Below are 11633 nucleotides of genomic sequence, written 5' to 3' on the forward strand. Positions count from 1 at the left end.
TGTATTAATAGAACTGTGATGACAACTCCTTGATTAAGATCAGGTCAACCTCAGTGTGTGGAATGTGGTAGTAATTGCTCATTTTCCTTAGCATTGAGTTATCTTTCATCGGATCCAGCGTTTTTAATTTTAAAAGGAAATCACAAATGAAATTTAAAGTACGTTTATATTAAGTAACCAAGCCCTTGAGTAGTGGACTGTTGACAGATCTCTCCAATGTAAAGTGGACTGCAGAAGTACATTTTGATTCCAGTTCCATTGGGGTCTAACTTAGATTAGAGGCACTTTTGGGGTTTAAATTTCATTCCTGGTGGGACTTTAGCACCATTACAAACCCCTCATCACATACTTGGTTATCCTTTCTCAAAAACACCAACATAATTATAGCAATTCTTCTGTAGATTATATACCAGACGTTTGGATTTGAACAGCATTTTCAGGAGTTGTAAACCTATTTGTGGCTATAAACCAACAATAACAAATAATAACAATTGAAATAATGGTGTGATGTCCTGTTTGGTTCTGAATTTTATATGTTGAAAGACATGAAAAGGTAGAAGGTAAGGTAATACCACATGCATTACTTGATTGATGGCTTTTTGAGAGGGGTCCTGTATGGAAGATATATTGACAGCCCAATGAAGTTGGACTCAAGCTCAGACTAATCTCTTTATAGTGTATACATACGGCTTTTGGAATCTGCACATCCATCATATTTTTTTTTGTTTTTTTTTCCCCCACCAACAAACAGGAACTTCATGCTTCCTATTTCCTTTTTCTAAAACAGTGACCTTGACTAAGGCAATAGACAACCCTGTGCAACATTTTCATTCTAAGAATGGTTTTGGACATGAACCTGCAGTGAGCTTTCATTATTTCTTCATGCTGTTTCTTGTTTTTGTTTTTTTTTGGAAATAAGAATTTATCTATCAGTCACCAGCTATGGCAAAAGTTTGGCTGATTCTTTTTCTCTTTTTTGCATTGGTTATCTCAGTCCTGCTACAGAACCCAATCAATATAAAAGGTACGACCACTTTTCATAATTATATTTAAGAGAATCTTAGCAAATACATAGTAGTTTCAAAATAGATAAAAAAAATAAGTCTGGTTTTCTTTTTGCATTCTCTTCCAAAAATGTTTGTTTTTATTTTTATAGTACACTTTAATATTCTTTACTGTAGTTAATGTAGTTTCATCAATCACATTTTTACACTCATCCTGTGCAAGCCTTGCTTATTAGAATGAAGTGGTACTATATAACACAGTAGACCAACTGCAAGCAAAAATATAAAGACGTGCAATTTAATAAAATGCATATTGAGCTACAAGGGGAATTGTTCTGTTCTCTTATCTTGCTGTCAAAATTGTATCTCTGACATTCATTTTTCACTTCATAATGTCAGTCAGATTCAATAGGTTTGGGCGCAGCTGTATTTGTATTTATGTATAGAATAATTGAAATGACAGGTGTAGGGAATAGTTTTCATTTCTTATTCTTTTATTTATTCTTGCATTCAATTGTATTATCATTCACAGCACCTGTGGTAATAAGGGACCCTCTTGAAAGCTTTACTTTAAAAGATTAATATCCTTTTAAATATGCACAATGATTTTTATGCACAATGATTTTTGAGAAAATGGTATATTATAAAATTAACATTAATTTGTCAAAATATAAAAGGAATTTGATGGTGCACAATTATCCCTACAGATACATTGCTTAACACAGTAAATCCTAACATCATTGATGGTTTTCTACAAGATACTGTAATTGTACCTATTACACCTCACAATGCTATAGCCAAGTATTCTAGCAATAAGTTTCTATAGATTTGAATTCCTATAATTTAAACACTAATTCAAGTTCAAGATTTTTACATTGACAGTTGAAGTTCACCCTTAACATGTTTTTTGTTTTCTTTCTAGATCTAGTTTTCTCTCGCTGCAGAATATCGGGTGTGCTCTTGGTATCGTTAGGAAAAGATTACAAATTCAATGCAACCTATGCTAAGTTTGTATGTCAGTCTTTAGGAGTTAATTTGGCAACAAAAGACCACATCAAGAAGGCTTCCGAACATGGCTTAGAAACATGCCGGTAAGTAAAAAAAAAAAAAAAAAAAAGATTCTGTATTGACAATTTATTTGGTAGATCACTTTATCCAAGGCTACTTGCATGCGTTACAGGGCAGAAAAGGGATACAATGCAAGTCCAATATTAAATACAGTGTAGTTTACAATTAGTGCAAATGCTACTAAAATACATTGCAACAAGTTAAGATAACAACAGGTTCTATCTACAAGTGCAATAGTGCAAGGAAAGTGCATTAGCAGAGGATCCAATAACGTGGTGCTTAGGTCAGGCAAGTCCAGTGCATAATAGGAGCAATAGATCTACAAGTGCAATAATCAAGTTTTTAAATAAACAGAACTCGAACAGGACACTGAAAAGGGTTGCATGATTTTTACCAAAATGTCACTTTAAAAATGACAAATACAATGTTCGTTAAGGTGCATAAAAAAAAAAACCAGTAAGAATAGCAAATATCAGCTGGCAGTGAAATGCATTTATGAAATGTTGCTGGTGAGTCAGCCTGCTTGTATAAGGGGGCAGAGCCAGAGTTGAAAAGTATTCTATAATTTCTCAAGACCCAGGAAGCGAACAGATATGACAAAACACAGGAAAAAGTCAGTTGGTTAAACAGAGTGTAGCACCCTTTACAACCCAAGGGGCTCTAGCCTCAGCTTGACCAAGAGACAGGTTTTACATACAATTAACAAGTGGGACAAACAGCAATGGGTAAAACTGAACAAACTAAGTATTTCTCTCAAATGTTACATCAGGCTCATCATGATAGACTGGCAGTTGCTTTAACTCTTAAGGAAAGCTGTACAGTGGAACTGTATAGGTAGGTTTCTAACAAAGCAGATTTGAACACTAATAGTGACTACATTCACAGCAGTTAAGTATTTTATTAAATAGCATTACATTGTGCAAAACTTAACAAATCAACCAAAAATTAGTGCAAATAAAAAAAAACACACACACACACACACACACACAAATTAAGCTGCACAAAGAAACAAATCAAAAAGAAAACACATAGAAAAGTGACAATATTCCAAAATACAAAAGAAACAAATTAGTGGAAAACACACATGTGCAACATATTAATAGTTTCTTTGTTCCATGTATTTTAGATAACTTCATTTTAAATTTTACCCACAGTCAATCACATACCTTGCGGATAAATAATTTGGTAATCTTATTCATAATAGCATTTATGCTATATAAAAACAATTACTCATAAAAATTTCAGTATTTTGCCATCTTATTTCATAGCATTGCATTTACGCTATATCAGAAACAGTTACTTAAAAGCAAACCTTCACACAGCAAATGCATTTAAACTGTATAGCCAATCATCACTTAATTAAAATAAACCCAATTGTTCCAGTTACACACTAAAATATAAGCAATAGTAACCAAGTTTAAAAGAAATATCAAACTCCATACACGGGACTCAGTAATTAAATAAACAAATCCAGTACTGATAAAACAGACATTCGCAAAAAATATACTTTAAAAGTTTTTTTTTTTTTTTCAGTATGTTTAACATAACTTTGTCAAGGGAAAGTATGTTTGAAAACAAACAGAGGAGGCATTTATAGGCTTTTGATGGCATGCCAACTTCAATCATTTATTTCTATTTCATTGTTGGAACCATCATAAAGGTACAGTGTATGTTCTGTAAAGTCTTGTTTCCCGTTACAATAATGTGTCATTTTGATTTGTTGAAGGTTTGGCTGGATTGTTGAAAATGTGGCTGTGGTCTCTCGAATAAAACCTCTTCTCAGCTGTGGTCAAAATAAGACCGGAGTATTAGAATGGCGTGTGCCATTAGAAAAACTATTTGATGCCTACTGCTTCAATTCAACAGGTATTTACTGCAGATGAAGTTGCAGTTATTATGAGCAATGTAGTGTCAGACGCAATAAGTCTCTGTGACTCGGCAGGTAAAAGTTACAGTCTTTCACTGAGGCTGTTTAAAAAAAGCTACTATGGAGTTTTAGTGTCCTGTCTTCATTTATTTTTTCTTTAGTATAATATGCACTTTCGATGATAATACAAAATAAGGGTTTGAAATACAGCAACTGAATGACATTGACGTAGTCGATTTCCATGCGTTAATTTGTCTTGCTACAGTGCGTACAGCACTACTGTTGGATGACAAGGACAGGAGAGTGGAATCCAAGCCTGATCCACTTTATACAGCTGAACTTCATAATCCGGCTCCAGTGAAACCAAACTCCAGTCCTTTTTTGTAAAAATCATGTTAATACAATGTGCTACTGACCTCATGGTCTTAAGTGGTTAGACTGAGCTTTTTTAAGTTTGTTCAAAAATGAAGAAAGTCCAGAAGAAAGTCATTGTAAATTCAAAATCTTTACATTTATTGGGGCCTTATACAGTTCAGCACATGTATATAGATATCGTGTGGAAAACATTTCAAGAGTATACCTTTTTTCATGTAGTCAGTGAGTTAAGTTTACAGTTTTTAACAGAATGTTATATTTTAAACAGATACAATGACAAACTCTTGTGCACCCATAATGAACACCACAGCACCTTCCCCTACGATAAAAACAGAATTAACAGAAGAGAAAACGTCACCAACTTTGAAGTCTCCATTGGCTACCTCCACAAAACTGATGGTGGACCCAAGTGCAATTCCTGTAACACAGTCTCCGCGATCACAAACTACTAAAGCGAAGTCTTCATCGTCACCACAAGCCACTAATGCACTGTACTCATCACCACAAGCAACTAATGCACAGTCTAGCTCATCACTGACTACTAGTACATCTGGCCACACTGGACCAATGGACCCCAATGGAAATGCAGACACATCTGTACAGAGTAAAGCAATTCGGTTTGGAGGTATGGCTTTGTATATCTTGCATGTGCTCCTTCTTTATGGATGAGACTATATCCATAATTTTTTTCGTTTTTTTTTTTTTTTTTTTTTAATAATACTCATGTTTATGGACGGATTACTTTACTTATCTAAAGCAGTTGCTCAAACAATTTGCCTTTAAAGATATAAATATTTTAGCTCAAAGAGCCAGCTGCCCAAAGTTTCGATATGTTATACATATCTTTCTCAAAGGACCACAGGTATTTGCTCTGTGTATGTGTGTGCATATATATACACACACACATATATATACACACACACATATATATATATATATATATATATATATATATATATATATATATATATATATATATATATATATACACACACACACATATATATATATATATATATATATATACACACACACACGCACACTTGTTATTGTGAAAGATACTCAATAAAACAACGTATTATTATTAGAGAAGTTTTCTAATTTTTTTTTGTAAAATTACATTATGTAGTGTGTGCAAAAATATATAAGAAATACTAAGATAAGCTTTCCTCTTGTCACATTCTACTTGGATGAACTGTCCCTTTATTGTTTTAAATGTTGTAGACAATCTTTTATTTCTTTATTGAAATACAATGCAAATACAATTACTGAAAATATCCAGATTAAAAAGTAACTGACGTGCATTTAATACTGTTATGTTTTCTCATTTTCAGCATTATCAACTGCATTACTTGTTCTTTGTATCGTATTCTTCTTAACAGCTTTGACAGCAGGGGTCTGCTATTTCAAACAGTAGGTGTTCAGTTTATTTTATTATGCTATGATGAAAGGGCATCAATACTGTATCAAATACAGTATAGAAAGTTTTCTCTGTTGCACTGTTCTGCCAGTTATTTCTAAAAGGAATATAAACTAACAATGTTTCAAAACTTCAAATAAACTACAAGTACTCTGTTTAAGTGTGTTAGAGTTTAGGGTTATACTTATCCCCATATATTAAAGGCAAGTTTTTAAAATATTTGAACAGTTTGATTTTAGGTGTCAACCCACAGCAGTAACCATTGTCAGTTCACTGAAACCTCGAATTTTCCGTTTTTTATAACCGGACTGTTCTGACAGTACTATATCCAAATCAATTTATACCAACGTTTTCATTTAAAGGTACATGAAAACACTTCCAATAGTGGACGGTAATCAGGAAAAGGAGTGCATTGAAACCGAACTCTTGAAACACAACCAAGTTGACGAGAATGAGCAAAAGCAAGAACAGACAGAACACCAGACTGAAAATCTCAAAGACAACAATGGTGCCAAAGACATAAGCGTGACAGTTCCTCATGAAACAAACGCACAGGATTGAAGGAGATGTTACACATTGTCAAATACAGTTTTTACATTTTATCTTTTTTTTTATGTTAATGTATTTTTCAACTTCATTTCGTTGCATTTGAAATATTAATAGTTTGTCAACATTAGAATATATGTGTAACACTCAATTATTACTTTCATGATAATCTCACAACTGTTTATTCAATAAATTTAACCTCACAGCTTTACAGTTTCAGTAGATCAAATTGAAAAGTACAAGCCCCCTACACACACTTGAGAAAATGTATTAAGGTTTTGAGAAATGCAGTTTTTGCATAACACACTTTTTTTTTTTTTACCTTTTAATGTATATATTTTTTAATATAATGTGTCCAAACACTAATTTCAGAATGTAATTCTATTCTGATTGAGGAATAAATGTATACATAACGGTGGTGAAGGCATAAGAAGTTGGATCAATGTTTTGTTTGTTTGTTTTTTTAAACCAAAAGTCAGCCAACTAAAAGAATGCTTAAATGCTGTGATTGTAAACTGCAGGAAACAATAGCAGAGGTCATTTGCGTCTATCACAACATGTTTTCAAAGACTGATGAAACAGAAAAAAAAAAGTACACGAAAAAGGAAGCCTTCACACTCAGGAACTGTTTAATAAATTACCATTTTCCTTACAAGGGTCATTTTAGATATTAAGAGATGTTTGTTTGTTTTTTATCTACCCTCTTTTCTCAGTTTTTAATCATAACACTATGCAGCATAATAATGTATAGATGGGTTAGTATGTTGTATCGCCTACACATTACATCTTGTAAGTTTGTGCTGTCATGTTCCTGTTTTAAAACCTTACAGCACAGGTATTTGCTATGTATACTTGTTATTGTGAAACATACTCAATAAAACAGTTTATTATTATTAAATAAGTTTGCTGTTTAATTATCTTTTACTAAAATTAAATAATGTAGTGTGTGCAAAAACAAAACAAACAAAAATGTGTGTGGGGAGGGCAAACCCGTTGATCAATTTATTTTTCAAACCTATTTTGTTATCTTGATTTTTTATTGTTTGTTTGTTTTTGCACAACGATGAAACCTACGTATGTGACGTCATCAATAAGCGACAAGACAGTCTGAACACAAGAAGAGGGTGATTGGGGCTGCTTAGCAACAAAGTAGCGTACTGATTTTTAGCGCTGTAAGAGGACCATATTGCTGGGCACATTAACCCATGAAACGAGTAGGTAAGAATAGGACCTGAGGTCAAACGAGTTCGTGTTTACGTAGCCAGAGGCCTGTTTTTATACAAGTTTTAAGTTACGTAAACAACTGTATGCATCGTTTTAACTGTTTTCGTTTTTGGTATTTAACATGTAACCCAAACAGTTCTGTACTCGAGTTTATTCTGGGTGTGTGGTATTTTTTAAAACAATTTTTAAATAACACCTAAAATAATGCATAAAATACATTTTAATTTTCTGTTCTGTATGGTCGATGTCTTCCCGTTTATAATTATCGCTCCACAGTTAGATCTAAAGACAGCAATGTTAAGACAGTACAGCGTGTTTGTATTACCTTGGCTGTAGATTGGAGGCTCCAAAGAAATGTACTGTATTATATGTAATCAGTTTGCCCTGAAATTATTCTTGTAAGCAGATTGCTTGATTCTTACAAGCAGAGTATTTTACACTGGTTAGTATAGGAATGATTTGGTCCCAGTGGTTTTGATCACAGTATGCACATGATTCTTATGTCAGTGATTCTTATAAACATAGTGCACTGTAATAGGGTCAGTGGCTTGAGTTTTACTATAGGTTAAATTGATTTAGACACCATACATGTATATTTTATTTATTTCAACAGGAGCGATCACAGTCGAAACTGCCCTGTTTGCCGCTTGCAAGTTACTGCAGCCAGTGAATCTTGGATAATGTCTGATGCAGCAACAGTACATGATATAGCAAGCTGTATTCTGAACCTGGCAGATGAGGCAGGGCAACCACATATACCCTGGACACAATAGCCTTCCTCTTTTACTGATTAAGTGGTTCTTTGTAAGGTTTGCAAGTAGGGAAGGTGCTGAAAATGGATCACATCAGGTTTGAATCACCGGCAATTCCGAAAGTTGCTTGACAAGTGCTCAATATGGTGATTTGCTGCACCACACCGAAGTTCGCTGGCTTACAAGGTGCAGTACTTACGAGGTTCTTTGAATTGCGTCAAGAAATATAAATTTTCATGCACAATAAAGGGGAACAAATTAGACAGCTTTCAGATGCAAAGTGGTTGTGTGATTTGGAATTTCTCTGCGATATAACGGAACAGCTCAACAGTTTAAATGTGAAACTGCAAAGCTGTAAACAAGTCCCAATTGAAACGTATGACCGTGTTAAGGTGCTTCAGCTAAAGTGGAAAAACACAAGCAGCAAGGAAACATTTCCCAATTCCTAACGTGCTAAGCTGTATGTGATTCTGTGGCAGATTTTACTTTTCCTGGTAGTGGGTTTGCTGCAAAACTAAACGTGTTTTGTGTGGAATTTGAGCACTGTTTTTCAGATTTTCGCAAGTAGCAGTTCCAGCTTTTTTCAAACTCATTTGGCGTAGATGTGGAAACTGCACCAGAAGAAATCCAGATGGAATTTATTGAATTGAAGTGCAAATAAATTTGTGTTTTGTCAAGCGTGACAAAAAAATTACATGACATACTAAATAATGTCTACAGCTTCTAATCTGTATTGATTTTGCTAAGCAGATTTAATAAAGTATGTTTGGCAATATTTACTGTATACCCTGACAGGTGCCCTGTATTTGAAATGTTTTAAAATGCTTGAACCCACTAGGTGGCGTTCTAGGACCACAAGCATCGGGTACCCTGGACAATATGTTAAAATGCTGCAGAGGAAACTTATACTGCACTGTAATTTAAAAAGCTAATTGCATTTTTACAAAAAAAACTGAGCAAAGCAGAACATTGGTATTGTAAATGTGAAATTGATATTTTTTTGAAAATCTGGCCCATACTTTTAAACAAAAGTAATAGAATGAATACTTCAATCACTGAGCCTGTTTGGGTTCCATACATTTCATAGGCCTTGAAACAAATAAAAGGAAACAATATTAAACTGTCTTAACCAGTCTTTTACCATTTGGTAATTCTTCACTGGACAAATAACATGTTTCAGAAAGGAGACATTCATTTATAGTAGAAAATTACACTTTATTGTTTGTGAAAGGTATGCCTGGTGGCACATGAACAATTGGCAAACAGTTATGCCTGACATGAACATGATAGCCAACAGGTGCGTAATATATTCACATTATAATTTGGCCCGTGGCCTTATCCACTGGAGCTTGCTAGCCGCCCCTATGCTGGCCGAGCTATGATGAATGCAATACAGTGATTAAGAATGGCTCAGCCAGTGGTTAGGACAAGTGGCACTTGGGGCCACCTTCCCCTAGACAAGGCACGCTGCAGGGTGGAGGCAGGGAGGAGGAGGACCAAACAAAGAAACGACAGAGGTTTGTGGACAGAGAGACCTATTTAACTGGTTAAAATGGTAACTTATGAGATTGATGGGTGGAGTCTCCTTTCGGAAAGACAAGAAGTTTCCAATTCTGTTGATCGATGTGTGCACTTCCCTTGCGCATTAAATCACATGTTTTGTGTTCTTTTTTCTAGCACAGTAAAACTTTTACGCAATTTTTTCGCAATATTTTCAGTTGTACTGTATGTCATTTTAGACACACCAAAATAACAGTTTTTTTTTTAATACTAGCAAAAGAATTTGCATTTGTCTAAAAAGAAATGAATGAATAAAGATGTAATAATATTAAAATAATGCTGTCACCCGACCGCATTGTTTTTAACCTAACAATTAAACCATGGGTTAATTAAATTAAATTAAATAAATGGGCTAGCTTTGTCTTTTCACTCAGTCAACATTGATTTTAAAGAGATCAGTTATCAAAGTGCCTCTAATTCAGTTAATACCAGGACAGATTGGTGCTGAATAGAACATGGATTGATTCATGAATCTGTTGCTCTAATAGCGTAATCCAGCGGTAACCGAGTCCATGAGAAGTAAAGCTGGGATTTTAAATTGTGTATTTAGTATTAATTACTGAATGCAAAAAAATATGCATACTTTGGGACAATGAAAAGTTTGGATTCATGTTTTCTGTTGATCTATTTAAACAAACAACGAATGAAGATACACTTAAGAAAAACATTGTTTATTTAATTAAATAAAAATACTATACAGCAAGAATACAGGCAGTCATGAGCATGGCAATGTTTTGTTATCAGACTTGTTTTACTAGTATCATGTTGCATTAAGAAATGAACATCCTGTTTATAGTAATTTATTGTAGTCATTCCTGTATGCATAATATTTATTTCTGAAAAAGAATTCAACAGTAGTGAGCATTAACCATTTCAAACTAAACCATACCTTTAACCAGTAACAGTTTTATTCAAAAAATAGATTGTGCAATAATGCCCATTTGAACAGAAGCACTGAATACACTATACAATATATTATGTTTAGTGTGTTTTCTACAGTCAGCAACATTGAACAAAAGCCTGTAAAATGATTGTGTAAATGATTTAATAGTGAATGGTCATTTGTAATCAGGAGCTCATTTTGAATTGTGTGATGTCTGCTGTTTCCCCTCTTTGCAGGTTCATTCTGTCCCCTCATTTTCCAGATCCTGAAGCTTTGCATTTGTTCTCTATCAAAGGTGACATTCAGATGTGTGACCCTTGAAATCTGATTGAATTTTAAAGCAGGTCTTCATAGCCATGCATTTTCTTTGAGCTTTTGCTAAATTGCATTAGAGGACATGCATTTTCTAGAATAAGCAGATTAGTTTATTCCTTCTTCAGTCCATGCAGTAAATTGACAGCTAGCAAGTAAAAAAAGAATCCTTCACAAATGTGAATAATAACACTATGTAACACAATTTTTGCTCCTGGGTAGTAAGTGTTATTTCCTAATTGCTTATGCCTCAGAAGTATAGAAAATGGCTATTATTCCCCACAAACTTTGCTTTTGTGACCAGGACAGTGATATTTCAAAATATCACTATTTCCAGTGGGAAAACGGGCAAACGTGTCTTTTCGTTCACATAAAGTCAGAAAAAAATGATGTATTTATACTAAAGTAATACAAAAACAACTACAAAAGATTTAGAAGTGAGTATGCTGTATATTTACAGTATAATCGTAAATCTCAAAAAACTACTCACTTGTAAATCTTTTGTAGTCATTTTTGTATTACTTTAGTATAAATACATGTTAATTTGGATTCATATGGTGTTTTTTCTGACTTTATGTGAACGAAAAGACACACATTTGCCCGTTTTCCCATTGGAAATAGT

The 11633-nt window shown here is 33.8% G+C and overlaps 1 protein-coding gene across 2 annotated transcripts; it reads left to right on the forward strand.

Annotated features, from left to right (window-relative positions):
* Window positions 1-806: 806 nt before the first annotated feature.
* On the forward strand, window positions 807-7178 carry LOC121329515 (lymphatic vessel endothelial hyaluronic acid receptor 1-like). 2 transcript variants are annotated; one of them, XM_041275108.1, is made up of 6 exons: window positions 807-1024; window positions 1927-2095; window positions 3799-3938; window positions 4583-4939; window positions 5697-5727; window positions 6097-7178. In XM_041275108.1, exons 1-6 carry the CDS (start codon window positions 943-945, stop codon window positions 6293-6295), a joined length of 978 nt encoding a protein of 325 aa, XP_041131042.1. In that variant the 5' UTR covers window positions 807-942; the 3' UTR covers window positions 6296-7178. The 2 variants fall into 2 exon arrangements, with proteins under 2 accessions (XP_041131042.1, XP_041131041.1); XM_041275107.1 differs by having other exon boundaries at window positions 808-1024; window positions 5649-5727.
* The last annotated feature ends 4455 nt before the right edge of the window (window positions 7179-11633 follow it).

Source organism: Polyodon spathula, chromosome 17 (assembly GCF_017654505.1).
Source record: "Polyodon spathula isolate WHYD16114869_AA chromosome 17, ASM1765450v1, whole genome shotgun sequence".
Lineage (NCBI taxonomy): Eukaryota > Metazoa > Chordata > Actinopteri > Acipenseriformes > Polyodontidae > Polyodon > Polyodon spathula.